This window comes from Catharus ustulatus, chromosome 11, assembly GCF_009819885.2.
Source record: "Catharus ustulatus isolate bCatUst1 chromosome 11, bCatUst1.pri.v2, whole genome shotgun sequence".
Taxonomy (NCBI): domain Eukaryota; kingdom Metazoa; phylum Chordata; class Aves; order Passeriformes; family Turdidae; genus Catharus; species Catharus ustulatus.
The window spans coordinates 16940901-16959436 of record NC_046231.1 but is presented as its reverse complement, the minus strand read 5'-3'; the positions used below and the strand labels follow the sequence as shown (position 1 = coordinate 16959436).

The 18536-nt window shown below is 39.5% G+C and overlaps 1 protein-coding gene across 3 annotated transcripts; it reads left to right on the top strand.

Annotated features, from left to right (window-relative positions):
* The first annotated feature begins 183 nt into the window (after positions 1-183).
* Positions 184-15453, top strand: CMC2 (C-X9-C motif containing 2). 3 transcript variants are annotated; one of them, XM_033069909.1, is made up of 4 exons: positions 184-271; positions 6489-6625; positions 11235-11306; positions 13165-15453. In XM_033069909.1, exons 2-4 carry the CDS (start codon positions 6545-6547, stop codon positions 13237-13239), a joined length of 228 nt encoding a protein of 75 aa, XP_032925800.1. In that variant the 5' UTR covers positions 184-271; positions 6489-6544; the 3' UTR covers positions 13240-15453. The 3 variants fall into 3 exon arrangements, with proteins under 3 accessions (XP_032925800.1, XP_032925801.1, XP_032925802.1); XM_033069910.1 differs by lacking the exon at positions 184-271 and adding an exon at positions 288-530; XM_033069911.2 differs by lacking the exon at positions 184-271 and adding an exon at positions 557-738.
* Positions 15454-18536: the final 3083 nt, after the last annotated feature.

Genomic DNA, 18536 nt, shown 5'->3' with positions numbered 1-18536 from the left:
GGGTCCGGAACCCTCGGACAGCGGGCAGGGCGCGCAGAACCCCGTAACCCAGCGGGCCCGGCCCGGCCCGGCCGCCTCACCCCGCTGCCGTCGCTCCCGCGTCCGCCTTTCAAACCGACCAATCAGACCGCGCGCCGTGCCCCGTCCATCCAATCACAGGGCTCCCCGCCTGCCGCCCCGCCCCGCCCCGCTCCGGCACCGTGCGCGCCCTTCGCTCTGAGGCGGCTTCCGGCCAGGGCCGGCCGAGTCACTGCGCCCGCCCCGCACCGGGGTGAGTGAGGGGCGGCCTCGGGCAGAGCTAGGGGGTAGAGGAAAAATTCAGGGGAAAGAGGGTGTATAGGGGAAACCCTCTCTCTCTTTCCTGCCGCCTTCCCTTCCAACCGTCTGGCTTTTGCGGGGGGCCGTGGCGAGCCGAGCTCGGGTCCGCCTTCTGGGACTGTCCGCTCGCCGCGCAACGTCCTGCGGAGCTCCCGGCGGGCTTTGGAAGGGCAGGTCTGAGCGGGATCACGGCTCTCTGCGTTGTGGCTGCCGTAAGCTGCTTTTCCTGTCTGTGTGTGTCCCGTCGCTTCTTTAAGGTCTGGGAGCAGTGAGGAGCTGCGGACAGCGCGGGCTGGTTCCGTGGGACCCCCCTGCCTTAACCTTGTACCAGCAGCTGCCCTAGTCCCTCGCACCCCGTGACGGAACCGCGTTACTACACAATGTTTACTTTCCGCCGAGTGCTGCCTGCCTTTCGTCACGGGATTGGGCTGCTGGAGGGGTCAGAGCCTGCCTTCCAACACAGAAATGTATCCTCTTGCTCCCTTTCTCTCTGAACGGGAAGAGCTGTTTTACAGTACGCAAGAAGATTCTGATAGGCTCGTAGAGTTCTTCTTTGGGAAATTAGTGAAACGGAGATGAGATGGGATGAAGCCTGGTCTGGTGGATGCAGCTGAAGCTCAAGAGCAGCTGGCAAAACAGGAATTTGGTGGCAGCACCTTGTCCTTATGTAATTGTAGAGTGAGTTGGGTTGGAAGGGACCTCAAAGGTTCCCTTGTTCCAACCCCCTGCCATAGGCAGGGACACTTTCCACTAGACAGTGCTTTAGTTTATGCTGTCTGGATCTTGTAATTCTTGACTGTATATCCTGCAAAGGCATAACAAGAATAGGAAGAGACTGCTTTAGTAATCTATGATGCAGTGTTATACAGTGTTGTCCTGTGCAGTGGTACTGGCTCTGTGTTATAATAAAAGTATCCCACTAATCATGCCAAAACTCTGCTGATGTTTCCTGTATGAATATGACCTTAAATAATTGCCAGGAGGTGAAAATATCTTCTAGTGCTTTACTTGATCACCTATTTCAACCTTAAATAAAATTGTAGATATTAGTATTCAAGTTGGAGTTCCACCTGGTCTATTCCTCAGGATTAACACCTTCTTCATTTGTTTTGCTAAGTATGAAATCAGGTATGATGTTGTTTCATCAGATACTAAAAGCAGGTGAGCTCGTTCTGCTGCTGTGAGGGAGACAATTGTTGGCAGGAAGCAGTCATATAAAAAGAAAATCAATATGAATCTTATTTATCAGCATTAAAAGAATAGTATTCTTTAGGTTCAGGGAAAGTAAGTGCATTCTACATAATTAAAAAGATCTTGAAGTGGACATAATTGACCTTTTTCCTGTTTCCTTTCTTCATAGATATATTTCTAATTTACTTTCCCCCATTCTAATAAGTAATGTTGGAAAATCAGTGCATAGTTTTAGGGTCTGAATTTCAAGAGTAAATTTTGTAAGATTTAGCTAAGCTTGGTTTATTTAAGTGGATTTTAAAATTTCTTGGTTTTGCTGAAAATTTGGGATCATTCTCAATGTGCCTATGGACAGTAACCCTTTAATATCCTGATCTGGAAGACATTAATGATATTACTGAAAGGTAGAAACAAAGTCCTGAGTTTTGAGTTCCCTTGGGTTTTGAAATGGTGTGCACCAACTGTGATTTATCATTTCACTGATCACTGAGTATTCAAAGCTATTATCAAAATTCTTTGTGTAGGAAAGAACACTAGGAATGCAGGAGTTCTGCTGAAGTGGCATGAATGATACCTTGAGGCAAACACCAGCCTGTTAGGTGTGGAGCTGAATATTTTATGCTAAAATTTTGTATGACCTTAGAGTAAAGGGGTTTGAGTAAACAAAAAGTTAAGATTGCAAATATTTTTTTCCAAATACCTAACAGAACAAATGTGAAACTCCAAATGTTTTATATTACTCAAGTTAGACAGTGCCATTAAGTGCAAAAATGAAAGTTAAACGTGGAGAGTAGAGTGGCTTCAGAGGAATGACAGGTTTGTTCCCATCTCTGCTGCGAATCCCTGGTGAGGTTTGCACGGTCCTGCTGCCGCCTTGTGGGCGTCATGTGAGTGTTTGCAGCAAATGTTTGTGTTCTGTGGCGCTGTGCACAGTTCTGTGTTCTTGTTAAAGAGCTTTATCATTAGCAGTGTACTCAGGTGTCATTTTTCATCAGTGGGGTTGCTTAACAGGGATTTGCATTTTGCTTTAAGAGGTCATTTTTCTGATTAGTGTGTCAATTCATGTGATTTGGGTTTTTTTTTTACCATTGAACTTAGAAAGTTGAAAAAAATATGTCTGTGTTCTTTTCAAATGGAAAAATAGTAAAACTCGGTTTAAAAAGTAGTCTTCTAACATGTTTTAATTATATGTGGGAAAAGCATCTTAAGGAAACAATGACCTAGATCTAAACCTTCCCTTCATTGTTGACCCTCAAGCATGGAAAGATTAAGCATTGGGATAATCAGGAAAACTAAAAGAACCTAATTCAGTTTTCCTTCTGCATCAGGGAACTGGTTAGTTCATATTTATGGGAGATTCTGAGAAAAGAAACTTCCCTGGATTCCTGACATGCTGACCTCATAGTTGATTTTGGGAAGAAGTGAAAATGCACCAAACCCTTTATTTCTCCACACAGGAAGTGTGAGGAACTCAGGAGGAGAATTTGGCACATGGACAGAAATGAGCATTTTATCCTAAATTTTGGTGTCAAACATGAAATGCTCACAGTGTTCTTCCATGCTCTTTTGGGTCAGCCTTTGGTTTCTGCCTACTTCCTGGGTGTCTGCAGTTGTATTTGAATTCTGCAATACATGTAGATTCCTTTTGCACTTAATATGAAGTATTTAATGTATTGAACACATATAGAGATCAATTTTCAGATTAGGGATGAGTATCACATCTTGATAATTTTTTTGTTAATTGCTGTTAGAAAGTTTGAAATGCTTAGTGTCCCAAGATTGCTTACACAAGGAATTCTCTCATTATTTTTCTAAGCAGAAATACTAGTATTGGAAGTTCAGTATCATTATCAGAGAATTTCCAGCTTTAGGCTTTTGATTTTTTAAGAAAAAATCTGGTTTATGTTGGAAACCATACAGCTAGAATATCCTATATTTTCTTTACTTAAGAAGAAACCAGCCAAGATACAATACTGGAATAAGACAATGTCTTTTTTTTTTTCCCAGAAGAATAGCACAGATGTAGAAACTGGTGTAGGAAGTTGAAAGATTAATTATCATTATCCATGTCTTCTACATTCAGAGACTATTCATTTCTGAAAAAAAATTTTATTTTTAAAGTATTTTAATGAAATCATTGAGATACCTATGTAATGTAATTTTTATTAAGAAAGAAAACAATTGCACTGAATCTCATATCAAACATATTAAAGGGCAGAACATTTCTGTGCAAACCAGTGAAATATGTCAGTGCCATTATGTAAAGAGATTTCTTCTCTCCAAATACTCACTAAAGATATTAACATGTGCTTAGCATTTTGCAGTTCTAAAGCAATTCCTGTATTTTCTAAATATTGTTCTTTTACTTCACTTCCAGTATTTCTTGTACAGAAATTGTGTGTTTACCTTGGCTTTCTTTACCCCATATTTCTGTCAGTAGTTTCCTCAGAGCAATTTATATTACTCACAATTTTTACCTGTGATTTTGTTTTGTTTTATTTTCTCAGTATTCTTTTATATACCAATTGCCTATGAGGTACCACCTATATAAAATTCTGTCCATTTGGACTTAGATTCTAGTAAGATAACAACTTGCAATTCTTATTTTTCATTAGAATGTTATTAAAAAGAAACTAAGGAAACCAATGTCCTTTCTTCACACATGTTGTTTCTCTCGAAACTTTTTTGTTTGTCAGAGTCATTCCCCTCCAGCAATAAGATTTCAACCTTCCCTGCTCATTTATAGACCAGTGTATAATCTGACATTTCTAAACATCAGTTTAATATTGAGCACTGGGAACGCTGCTCTGCCCTAACTTCAGAAGTGCTTAAAGCCTCCAGGGAAGCACAGAAAGATGTTTTGTTACTTAGTCCGTCACATCCCACAGGAACTGAGTGCTACAACTTGAAACATTCTAATACTGAATGTTATTTGAAAACTTCAGGAGTACTGATCATGAACTGGTGTGGCCGTTAAGAACTTTGATTTGTCATATCTATTCTAAAGAGATGCCATTGGAAATTCCCTTGGAGTTGTTAGAAAGCTTTTAACTGATGAAGTGCACCATCACCTCTGTTTGTGGCATTGGTGGCTTTCATCCAGGTCTGAGAATACTTTTGTAAACAATGGCAGTGATTACTATTCTTATTTTAGCAATAACTACTCTTTCCTTGAAATTCTCCCTTTGACTTCCTGGCCTGTGCTGATGTGCATTCCCTGTTTCATTAGGACACTGCTCTTTCTCCTGGGACTGCCAGCTCAGATGACAGTTTTAGGAAGTGCAGGCAGAGGCTGAATGATGAAGAGCTTTAATAATCATCTGGGTTCACACATGTTAAAGTAGCACACAGCCATTGAGCAGGTCACCCTCTCAGGGGAATGCTAACTCAAAAAAGCTCTACTGATAAATTTAAAACATATTGACTTTGTGTGGCATGCAATCAAAAGCTGGTGGCAATAACACAGCAGGGTTCTTAATCACTTTGCTGTTACAGTTGTGCTCCTGCTGTCATATTTCTAAAGGTTCATTTGTTAATTTGTTGAAAAGAATGCTTAAGCAACTTGTACCATTTCCAACAACTTCTGTGCTAAGAGTAAGTGTAGTGGAATATTAAACTTCCAGATAGTATGGGGGAAGGTTTTTGGAAGAAATCACTACAACACTATGTGGAACATATTCTCATGGTTCTCAAGTGGCTTTTAAATGTTTGGATTTTTAAAATTAAGTTTGCTTGTGGGAATCTAACTCTTGTTAAGCTGAAGACATGGTGAGAAGTATTGGATATATGAGTGTATGTGGTTCTTTAAGCCAAATATATTTCTTGAGCATTCTAGGAATAGCAGTGGAGATTATAACTGCAGCTGAATTTTGGGATTTTGCAATTGTAAAATCTCTCCATTGGCTTCTTGTGTTTGTCTAGCCTGTCTAGTAGGAGTGTTAAGACAGTGATGGCTACTTAGTACAAGTTGTAGTGCTGTTTGCCTGATTTATTGCAACTGGAAAGGTGATCTGTTTGGGAGAAGGGGAAATGACAAAATACTAAGTAAACAAACAAACAGATATCTGTCTAGTTCAGTGGCAGTATGGGCCATAAAAATAAAATTTTACCAAGATGAGCCTATTTCTCCTGGTATGAACTGAGTTTTTCTCTTCCCCTTCCTGGTGATCTTCCTGAGCAAAGATGTCATCTTCCTTCAGCCACTGTCACATGATGCCTTCAATCCATTTCAGCTAAAGAACTCACTCCCTCCCCACAGAATCCTGCAGGAAAGGGTGTTCCCCTTTAGTTTTCCAGAGAGAAAACATGAGGGAGACCTAAGTACTTCCTTCCACTATCTGATGGAGGGAGGGATTCATGTAGAAGACCAATCCTGTTGCTTTTCCAAGGAGCACAGTGAACGAGCAAGAGGCAACACCATGGAGTTGCAAGAAGGGACATTTCAATTCTTAGTGATTAAAAAAAAAACCATTACTGTTTTGATGAATGATTAAGTATTGATTTTTAAAGCATCACCAGTGTCTGGTTTAGGATTTTTAAAAAGTGTATATATAGCTAAAATGATGCCAGTTCTCGGAGTGCTGCAATGGAATAGCATTGTGCTTCCTGTTGTAATCTTTGTAAAAGGTAGAAAGAAAATCACACTTAACTTTTTAAAGCAAGAAAGCAGAAAATTGAAGTAGGAAGGTGAAAAGATAATCTGGAGTTCAAGAAAGATTAATGCTGCTAGAGAGTCCCTGAAAATTAAAATCTCAGCTCTATGCTTATGTCTGTGATAGCCAAGATTATAAACTTCTAGTTGACTGTTAACTTTTGGGTTGTGTAGATCAGGCATGTGCTGGGTTTAATGACTGTGACTGTGCAATATAAATTATACACATTAAACTGCATTTTGATCTCCAATATTGTTAAAATAACACTGTGATAATATCTTACATGTTAAATCAGACTTGCTAGTGACACTATTTTAATGTTGGCAGGTGGAAATTTTCTCAGATCCTTGTCCTTGTGCTACTAAAATAATCCCTAACTAAAGATGCATCCAGACCTGTCTCCTCATCTGCACACTGAAGAGTGTAACCTAATTATCAGTCTGCTCAAGCAGTGTCACAAGGAGGTAAGAAGTGTTGAGCAGAGAGTGGGTGGGTTGGGGAAATGAGTGTCAGATAAATTAGTGATGATATAATATGATCATGGAGAGAAAACCCTCCTCTAGGCAGAACAGCCATGAAATATGGCTGGTGTGTTTTCACTGAAAAGCTGTCTGATGACTGTAAAATCATTCTGGTGATTTATTTAGGAAATACAACATTCCTTAAAATGTTCTGTGCTACAACTTAACACTTAAGGACCTATCTAAGGACTGAAATAACTTCTGCACCTCTTAGTACTGTGTAGCCCTCAAAAAACAATAATATAATCAGCTTCAAATGCCCTCTTTTTGTATGCTCCTAGCATTTCCATATTCCAGCTGTCCCTGGGGCAGATGCTTCAGTGTGGTTATAAGCAGATGTGTTGATGGGGATCCTAACAGCCACATGCCTGATGTTCAGTGCTTGGAGAGCTAATTGGGAATTACTGCTTGACTTCCATCTTCTTAATAGGCACCTACTCAAGGATGGAAGTGCTAAATTGTCTTCAGGCTTCTCCAGGCTCTTCATTGCTTCAAGATTACTGAATCATCATTTCACTTGTTTAAAAACCTTTTTAAAAATTTGCTTTGTTAAATCTTCTGCATCTCTAGATGTAGCAGATTTGGCCCCTGGGTTGAAAGCTTTCTGCAGCATCATTGCAATGTTGTTAATTGTTTTCCCAGTGTATTCTAAATACAGTAATTTCACAATTATAAGCCGCACTGAGTATAAGCCGCACTTCTGGGTTTCAGCAGCTTTTTGTTTTTTTGTCCATACATAAGCCGCACCTGATTATAAGCTGCATGTTACAATACAGAGTGTGATAAAAGGTATCTATTCTATCACCATCTGTTGAGAGTGGGGCAGTGATCCTGATCTCCATGGCAGATATTCTGCTAATGGGCCATCCATTGAAACCAGGCAGGGCATTGTTCTTTATCTTTTCACAGCCCATCCTTCCTCCAGCCAGTCATTTTCTGCTCATGGCCATTGAGTCCCACTGTGGCACTGATAAAATTACTGCATCCCATTGGCAGTTGCTCCAGCCAGGGGGAAGAGCCCAACATTTCTTACCAAGATAAAAACAGAGGTTTTGGGACACTAAGGGAGCCCCTTTCTCCACTGGACTCCAGAGGAAAACCGGATTTCTCCACATCCCCACTGGAGCTCCGGAGGGAAACTGCACCTTGTACAGGAGCACTGCTCCAACTGAGCCACATCTGTCACTGCAGGAGGATGCAGCCACCATGGGATGGGACTGCTGCCAACACCCTGCCTGACGGGTGTCAGGTTGTACTCTGACTGTGTCAGGGTTTGGGGTTTGTTTCTTTGTAGTGCTGTATTTCTATTTTAATTTCCCTGGTAAAGAACTGTTATTCCTAATTCCCATATCTTTGCCTGAGAACCCGTTGATTTCCAAATTATAATAATTTGGAGAGAGGGGGTTTACATTCTCCATTTCAAAGAGAAGTTCCTGCCTTTCTCAGCAGACACCTGTCCTCCAAACTAAAACAGCAACTTTTTGTTCTTTGTCCATATATAAGCCGCACCTGATTATAAGCCGCACTTTGGGTTCGGACCAAAATTTTAGTCAAAATGGTGCGGCTTATAATCGTGAAATTACTGTGTACATGTTCTGCAGAGATAATCTTGCTGTATTGGTGCATTAAAAAGTTAAATTTCATAGTTTATACTGATATAAAAATATATTTAAAAATTCACTATGAATGTGAAAACTCTGATTTACACCACTACATGCAATCTACAATATTTTCACCTCTATGGTCAGCTGTGGTGTTGATGCCTTTTTCTAATGCAGTTAGATTCTAAGACAATACAAATGTTAGCTTTATTGTTTTGAACCGAATTGGAATTTTTTCTTTTCAAGAGCCATCTCAGGATGAGAAACAAGGCTGATAATTCACAAAATGTGAGAGAACACATTTTATCTGAAAAAGGGGTAACAACATTTTTCCTAGATTTTAATGTAGCTAAAGTAACATATTAAAAAACATTTTATGATTTCTAAATTACAGCAATGAAGGGAGTAGAGTTTTAATACCAAAATTCATTTGCAGGGAGTATATTGTTTTTCTTCAGCAACATGTAAGTTGTTTTTGTTGGCACTTGGAGGCAGCATGTAAACAATATAAAGTGAAAATGTTGTAATTATTTTTTCATAATTGTGAAAACAAATCCAACCAGGAAAGAAAATACATTCAGATTTGTCCTGCATACATAGGGGGCTTTCTGTGCTTTGACTAGGAATGCAGCAGTATTGACTTACTAATTGCAAGTAATGAATGGTGGTTGGCTTTTGTTTGTGGTTTGAATTTTTTTTTTTTTTTTTTTAATGAATGTCAAGATAGAAGTATCATGGACTTGTGTGAATTAGACTGCCTTGAGAACTGGAACTAAAAGGTGCACTTGAACTCCTTGGTAGCAAGTGATTCAAAGGAATCTATTGTCAATCTAAATTATGAAGTGACTGGGAGCAGCAATAATAGTCATGCACAGAATTATGTTCTCTTGGTTTTGTTTGAAGTTGATCTCTACATGAAGAGGAATTACAGTCTTGTACTCAGCTGGGAGGGGATGCTTGTGTTGGCAGTCTCAGAACAGAGAGGATGAGGATGACTTTTTCACACTCAGTTGAAAGGGAGCAATACTTTTTCATTTGAAATTCAAGGGGAATGTACTGAAATATTCTTTTTAAATTGAACTCATTGAAATCTGAAGTCAGTGATCTTAATGAGTTATTGGTGACTGCTTGCTGTTTTCTAAGAACCCTCATCTACAGTTCTAAGAACCTTCATCTACAGTTTAAATCACCATTCCTGAGGGATGAAAAGCATTATTTTTTAATTGGGTGTCCATTTTCACAACAGTCAATTTGATTTACTTTATCCTAATCTAGAACCTGCCCTGTATATCAGGTTTTGTATCTAGTGAGGACAGGTTAATGGGATTCCTATTTGATGTCACTTTTTTTTTAATAACTCCATTCTGGTGCCAAGTATGTGCTATAAATAGACACATTTTTATAGGTAGCAGCTCAAAGAAATGTGTACTGCCTTGCAGTTGTATCACTGTAATAGGTGTAGTAGCTATTTTTGAGAAACTGATTCTTTGTTTCCCTTGTAATCTCAGCCAAGAAGTTGACATTTTAGTAATCTGGCTAAATAAACATCGATTAAACCACTGTATGAACTACTCAGAGTGGAGTTAGCTTGAGTGTTCACCTTGAAATTTAACATGCAGGTATGCAAGTAGAATACAAAACTAAATCTGTATCAACTGGAATGAAAATGTTGTAAAAGCAAGATCAGTGTGCAGTAAAGTGACCACTTACTCTGTGCAACTGCTTCAGAGTCATCTGATGCCCTTTATAAATCACAGAGCTATAAACAAGCTAATTATAGCACTGCTATAGTTAAGTGTCTGTCATAAACTTTATTAACCCACTCCTACTTCAGTTGTGTTCTCTTGGCTGAGATCTTGTTCATTTGAATCCTTAATAGTGTTCATGTATCACTTGTATGAATCTACCCAGCTGCTGGTCAGCTGTGGAAATGCACAAATGTTTCCCTCTGAAATATGGAATGGACTTTATTTGCATCTGTTTTGTTCTTCTTGGTCTTTTTTATTTCAATTCATTAGCTGTCTGCAAGATAGGCTGAGTTGTCTCCATTCATTTTGAAAATACCTATTAAAAGCCCCCTCCTTCAGGTCTTCTGAACCACTTGGATGCTCTGCTGCCAGGTTCTGCTGTGAGATTCTGTGGCATGGCACAAGCATCCCTCTGAAAAAGCAGTCCTACAACCATGCAATCTGACAGTGGTTTAATGCCTGGTAGCATGGAATTGCTTTAAGAAATCCTGGGCAAGAGGACAGATTTTTATGGTGAATACCATCATGAGAGCCCTCACGGACAAGGCCTGCAGTTTTTTAGAAACTAAGGAACACTTAAATGTGTGTAAGGCCCACAGTTGAACTGTGCCATAAAGATGGTAAATGCATCTTATTTATTAACTTTGAGATCTAGATATTTTTAATACTGGTTCTAACGTTCCAGTCAATAAAGCCTAGTGCCTGCACCTTCTGGACCAACACCACATTGTTCATGTAGCTGGGATAATGGAGAGTGAATCCTTTGCCTCTCTAGGTCACAAAGAAATAATGAAAACAAATGCAGGGAGGACATTGCCTCTGTATCACAACCTGGAGTTCAGAATATTTCGTTTTTGTATGTTATTTAACATAGTGTAAGAGTTGTGAGACTGAATTCTAGATCAATAAAATGTATTTTCTGCATTTAAACAATAGCTCCATCTTAGGTGTCCTCCTTCATTCTGGTTATACATGGTGAGTACCTTCAACTTTCAGCAAGGCAGGGGTGGCTCAAGGGGGCTTCAGGAGCAGCTCAAACCTCTGCCTGCTTGGGGAAAAAAGTTACCAAACACCACTTTTCACAAGAAAGGGAAGGGAAAAGACCAGGATATGTTGAAAAATGCAAATGAATTTAAATAAGTTTAGAGCTTCAGAGGAAGAAACCTTTGAATTGTAATTTTTTTTTTCTCCTTAACTCATCAGCACAATGTTTTGAAGTTTTTTGGCCATTGCAATGATATTGACCGTGAGATGAGGAAGTGCTTAAAAAAAGAGGTAAGCAATAAATTATAAATACTGTGAGTTAAAGGCTTAATAAAAAATGGGAGAGAACTAGAGTTGGTTTTTACTAAGTAGTATGCATCAATAAATGTAAGCACATTCTGCTATGGGCACTTGAGACCAAATCTAAACTTTCAAAAATAAATTTGTCAAGTAAAATCTGGCATTAGCAAATGGTGTGGTGTGGTTTTTTTTTATGACATACAAAAATAGGCAAACACATTTTAATGAAACAAATATTGCAGATAGGAACTGACACTTCACAGATTGCTTCTGACTTTTTTTCTTGATTTTTTTTAGTAGTGGTATTTGCACAGGATTTAATATAAAGCAGTAATGGTCACCTCTTCATAAGTAACACTTAAAGCTGAAGTCAGTTACACTGTCTGAAACTACTTAATGAGTTGCTGAGTTAGGCCCTAAATGAAAATATCTGCAGATATGAAGGAATGAAGACTGTGGTTTAATTGGATTAACAGTTTTAATAGGCACATTTTCAGAGAAGTGTTCTTTATATTTATGGTGGTTGTACCTACATGATACAGCATACAAATGAACATTTCACACACCTTTTAACTTGAAACTGTACTTTCTAATTTTAAATAAATTTCACCATACAAAAAAGTTTCTTTCCACATAATCTCATTATTCTTTTGTTTTCCATTGAAGCCTTTACATTAAAGGAGTTCTTGATGATTATATTTGTCTGCTTTCTTAAAATGTGCTTATATTGATATGCCATTACTAGGAAGTCCCTGAAAGGTTGTCCACAAATATTGAATAGGTATGGGTGTAGCTTTTAAAGATCCATTGTTCTCATTCTACATAAAAACATGGATGGGTTATTGAAAAATTAAATATTGGCAAGGGAAAAAGTTAAGCATTCTGTAAATGTTAAGTAATGTTTTGGGTCATTATTTCAGTTATAGACCAATCAGTATAATGGATGAAAAACAGCAAATCCTTTTCAAAATCAATTTCTTTAGTAGTTTATTACATTATATATAGAATTGAATATTTGTGGCTTACTTGGGTTTTATTCTTCATGCCAATTATTAAAATATTGAACAAATATATGCTGTAACCTAAGGACAAGAATAATTTGCTTCTCATGAAATACATATCAAATTATGCATTGATTTTTAATTTTTCATTTATTTGAGCCATGAAAATGTTTCCTTTTTGTTTGCAATGAAAGCATGGTGGTTTTATACATGTATCTTAACTGGCTTTCTTGATTCCATTTTACACTGGAGTCCTGCCTCTGTTGTGGTTCTTGTTTAAACCATTAAAAATCCCCACATGCCTTACCCTCACTCATTCCAAATTTGCCTTTGTTCCTTTCATCTTGATATCCTGCTTTATTTGTATGTGTTAATGACCAGGATCAAAAATAGACCAAGCCTGTGATGACAAATTCATGTTTCACAAGGCAGATGCACATTAATCAGTATCTTGTAAAAGGAGAAGAGCCCGACCTGTGCTCTAGAATAGCACCAGTGCAACTTTTTTTTCCTAGTCCATGTGTGAAGTGTAGCTGTCTTGTGTTAGAGCTGTATAATAACTTCCTCCTTAAGATTAACTGAATATTCTTTATTAGAATGTTCTAATACTCTTTAGCTTAATAACCTCAAACTTAGAAACCTTATTTTAATGGCACAAATATTAATTTCAAAGTAAAAGTGTTAAAAAATGAACCTATACCTAGATATTAACAAGAGCTGTATTTCTAATGCATCAGCCAAATATATTGTTTCTGTTCCTGGGTAAAAAATGCTTTCTGCAGTTTTAAATTTGCCATATCTGTTTAATGATAACAGCTGATCTATTAATTTCCTTATCTGTCTTCCAGTATGAAGAAAACAGGCGCAGAAACCGGGAGAAACGACAGAAGATAATAAATGCTCACAAAGCCTCAGAGAAGTGAGCTGTGCTGAGGCTGGACAGCTGCAGCTCCACAGGGACATTCACTTGGCAGTTGACAGAATACTTGTGTTTGGTCACCACTGTCCAGCCTTTGGTTTGTGAAATGATGACAAAATAAATGCATCTAACACATACTCATTCCCAACAAGGCAAACAACATGCAAAAAAAAAATACAATACATTGCTCACAGCCCAACTTAAATTTTGACCTCTAAAAGAAAACTACTCTGGCAAGTCTTTGTTCTGGCAGTTTTATGATTAAGTAGTGAGGAATTGTAGTGCTATGTGTTCAGGGCAGTTGTGTTCCCCACTTTGTACTGAGTTGCATTTACTTCCTCATGTTTAGCAGTTTCTCTTTCATATCTTGGGTTTTTTAGGGTCTTATTTTGTTTTTCATTGCAAAACACTAAATTACTTTTTCCATCACTCTTTGTAGTGTTGTGATAACACTTCTTAAATGGATTAGGAAAAAGAAATTTTAAACAGATGTGACTTGAAATTGGAAATTGCCTATCAAGGAATAATTGGAGTTCTAGTATTTTTATTGGAGCTAAAAGGATGAAGCTACTGTCTTCAGCTGAGAAGATTACAAATCCTCCCTGCCAACCATATGTACAGTGTAGACTGTTGTAAGACAATTTGTTCATCATACCCAAAGCAAGCGGCTTTAGAAATTCAGAATGGAACATTTCCAGGGATTTACAAAGCTTCCCCTTGATTTTTGTTGAGTACAATCAATGTGTGCTGAGTGATTTTTGCAGAGGAGTGCTGCCAAAAATACAAACTAAAGTTCTTCCATTTTTTCTGTTACAAAGGTAAAGCTAAGTTATGACTATTGAGGTTGAAGCAAAGCTGACACTGAAGTGAGAGAAAAATGTAACTTTGTCAGGCAAGTCAATGTGTATTGTGTTACCAAGCTGCCTTGTTAACCTATAAAAGGTGTTTATTTGCCATCAAACTGCTGGAAGGCCAGAAGTCTCAGAATTCATAAGATTCGGTATCTAAGCATACACTGGTTTGTCCAGTGATGGAGCTGCTTCTCTGTGTGTCTGCTGGATTCACATTACTTTTAAATAATAATGCCTCTGTTGTGCCTAGCAGCAAAAGACTTTTTTTAAAAAAATGAACTTTGTTGAGCCAAATATACAAAGTATCTAGAAACCTTTTGGAAAAAAGGTGCCTATTCTGCAGTACATGGTTTGTTGTAAGAACCAGTGTTGATACTCAATCTTGAAATTGGTACATGCCCCTATTTTTAGAAGAAAATGGTATTTTGTGGGTTCTTCTGAAGGGTGAATTAGACAGAATAATTTTAGTTACTATTTTTCAATACCTGGATGGACCCAATTAAATGGGTAAAATTAAACCACTAATGTTTTCAGTGAAAGCTCCAAGCAAAGCTGTAGCAATTGTTTTTGCACCTTGACATGCTGTTTATTTCTTAGAACAAGTAAATGATGCACTGTTTGAATCAATACCGAAATGGTTGGAATGGTGCAGCCTTTATTGGTACTTTCCAGAGTATTTTCAAGGAGTACTTTGTAGTGAACTCCCCTGTCTGGGAACTCTGCATCCATGATACTTCTTCCACTAGAGATGACACAACCTACTTCAGGCAAGCTCTTAAATAGGATTTGTAGCCTTTAAGTAAATAAATATATAGAGAATTGTTCCAGAGATTAGGTTGAGAAGCTGATATCTGAGTGCAGAAGCACTGAAGCTTTTGTTTAATCAGCTTCTGTGAGTCCCAATCTTTCACACAGCAACAAAATAAGAAACCAAGAGCCACTTAACACAGCTCATTAGAATCATGTTTGCAAAGATCAATGTGCTTAGTGAATGAAAGACCAAATGGCATACACAATTCCTGTTGATACTTTCAACTACATTTTATTTATAAATCTGTTTTACAGATCAGCTTTGTTTACCTAGTGAAAGTCTGATCATGGTCTTCTTTCTGTTTCTCCTTGCTAATTGCCCACTAGTAGTGTGATATGAGAGTGCCCATTGATTCCTGGGGGTTTTGTTCCTTTTGTTTGACAGAGAGTTCATGTTGCTAATTTGATCTTGAAGCTGAAAAACACTGGTGTAGTAACACTGATGATTTATCTAACACAGAAAGGGGTAAAGGTGAAATAATAAATGTGTGGGTTTTTCTTGTTTCCTAAAGTGAGCTTGTGTGAAATAAACCTTATCTCTATAGACTTTGAAGCCACTTTATTGCAATGTCATTTGTCTATAGGAGCATATTTGAGAGAGAAAAGAAATTGGATGTAATTTGTGTTGAATTGCATGCGAGAAACTCATGGGTGTTTCACATGGGAAAGTGAAGAAGGGGGAAACAGAAAGGGCAAATGGCAGCTCTGGCCATAATGGTGAGGATTTTCCATATTGAAGTGCCATAGAAATCTAGGATATGTGGACTGGAAGAGGACAGAGCAAAGAGAATTATAACTGTCCAGTAAAATTCTTCCAGTTTTACTAGAAACACCTGGTAACACTATTCATAGTGTACTTTCTCTTGCTGGAAAACTAAATGACATTCTGTTTTCCTTTTATTATTTTTTTTTTCATTTATTTTTTGGTAGAAGGAAAAATATTCTGCTGAATAGCAGCAGCATAGTGTAAGAGCAGCAGGGTGAGTTCTTGCTCTGATGTTAATTTCTTTAACAAGGCTTGAATCCAGTGCTCCTGTTAAGCTGCAGTGCTGAGTGTTAATATATTATAAATGCACTGTTCATCTTTCCCTGTAAACTCTAGTTGGTAACATCCTCAAGGAATTATGTCCTTTGTTGCTGATAAAGACAATGTGTAGTTTCTAAAGCTTGAAGCAAAGCCTTGATTTAGTTGAGCTGGCTGTACAATTTGGGTGAGGACTAGTATGAACATTTCCAGTATGTTCACGCTTTTTGAAGCTCCACACCTCATGTATAAAGTGTATTCAACAGTCAAGCATTCCTAAATTTGGCACTGCCCATGCTTTATAAAAATTCATTACATCTAATACCATTTTTTTTCTGATATAAATGAAAACACACTTCTGTGGAATACCCAAAAGGATTTGAACAACTGGAAAACTGATAACCATATAACTGCTTTCACTGATAACATTCTGATAGTTGGGTTAAAAATTAATTATTAACATTAGTGCTTAAGCAACGGAGATTCTCTACCTGGACAACATAATGGATTTTAGTGCTGCAACTTATGTTACACATTGAGTTTTATTAACATGGACTAGAATGGAGTACCAGCAAATCTTAGTGGTCCCATTAGATTGTTTATTTTACAGGCTCAGTGATAACCATGCTGCTCATCAATAGAACCTGCCTTGCAGCACATGAAGGTTTACTAATAAAAACTTGAAAGTGCATAGTAAATTCACATCAGGTTCCCCAAACCTACTTAAATTGCTGTGTACCAAAAAATATATCAGTGGGAAGAAAATATATATATTTGGCCTGAAAATGGTTCTTGTGGACCATCATGCTTTAAAATTATTCTTTTGAACTATTTGGTAACATTTTAAAGGCTGGGAACTATCATGTAGAGGTATTGCTTTAACCAATGATACTTTTATTGGTATTTTAATGTAGACCCTTAGATAAAACAAGATACATTTCAAAGATATAAGTGAGCAGAAAACTCTTTTGGGACAGTAATTACCTGGAAAGATGTTCCTGATGGCTCGACAGAACTCATTCCCAGGACAGACGTCAGCCATCCAGAACTTGGAGATTTGGTTCAGCTTGGCAAAAGTGTCAAATGCCTTGAGGAGTATGGATATGTGTGGCTAAGTTACAGGAACGCTGGTATGACCGTGTCATCCCCAACACTGAGGCGCTGAGAGCAAAGGACGGGTTTTGTTAGCATGACATTAGCGGTCTAATTTGTACAAAAACCTTTGATTGAAAACTATTCATGACCTTTGCTGCTAGCAGCCCGACGCTTGGGTCGTTCGACTTGAAGTAAATCTGTCCCCTTTTACTTGAAGTAAATCTGTCTCCTCCAGCCCCGGGCTGAGGCGGCCGCACCGCCGCGCTCCGGCTGTGCCACGATGCCAGCGGTGACTGCGGCTCCGTCCCGGCAGTGCCACCGGGAGCCCCTTTGTTACAGACTGCAGGGAAGAACACTGGGAATGCTTTGGGATTTTTCCCGAGCGCTGGCAGAGCTGCTCTTTGTCAGCCGACAGACGCCGGACGTGACCGTGCCCAGAGCGGGGCGGCGGCCGGTTCGGAGCTGCACAAGGCGGCCTCCGCTGCCTCCCGGGGCCAGCCGCCAGCGCCGGGCGCTGCGGGACCGCCGCGATCGGCAGCGCCGTCTCCACTCGCTGCCTGCCAGCCGGGAACGTCGCCAGGCTTGGCGGCCACGGCCCGGCCTCCCGTATCCTGTCCCTTGTAGCCCGTTCTCCTCACCCCGTATCCCGCTCTCCTCATCCCGCATCCCGTCCCCGCGCCCCGCGCTGCGGGACTCGGCAGCGCCGCCCAGCGGCCGCTCGGTCCCGCGGGAGGCAGCGCCTCCCCGCCGCGCGGGCGGGGCTCCCTCAGGCCGCGCCGCCATCTTGGGCTGCTGCTTTGGGCCCAGCCTTGCCATGTTGAGGCGTTGGTCTGTGCCCAAGTGCTCGTGTTGTGCTGTGGAATGGTCTCAACCCTTGTAAGAACCGGGTGTTGGATGCCGGTGAGGTGCCATTGCCCCTGGATTCTGTGCAGCCCAACCAGAGAGTCTTCCTTAGTTAAAATGATATCCACACTCTTCCCTCATGGGCCAAAAGTTGTCACAGCTGATCCCCATGCTCTGACATACTCTGGGGATGCTGCTGATCCCTCATTCATACTGAATCCTCTTGCACAATCCAACTTCTGTTTAACACCAACTGTTCTATTTATTTAAATCAAGTCCATGTTGTGCTCAGAACAGCGCTGTTGAAATTAGCAAACGTGGTTGGACTTTGCTGTGTCCGATGCTGAGCAAGGCCCTGGCACAGGGCCCCATGTGTAGCCACAAACCACAGCAAGGGGCGGCACTGACATTACCAAAAGTCCTCTCTGTGGTGTTTGGTAGGGTTGAAAGACTACACTTCACTCTCTTCCACCCCCTGGATTGGTAATTATAGCTATAAGAGATATTTTAGAAACAGCTATGTTGTGCCCTAATGCAGGCATTCCTGTTTTCCAGAGTTCAGTGGGGTGTTGGAACTGGTTGATGCACCTGACTCTGAAGCAACCAGGAATAAAAGGTTGTCCTCAAAGACAACTGGCATGGATGAAGTTCTGATTTATTAGTGATTCATTTTGTGTA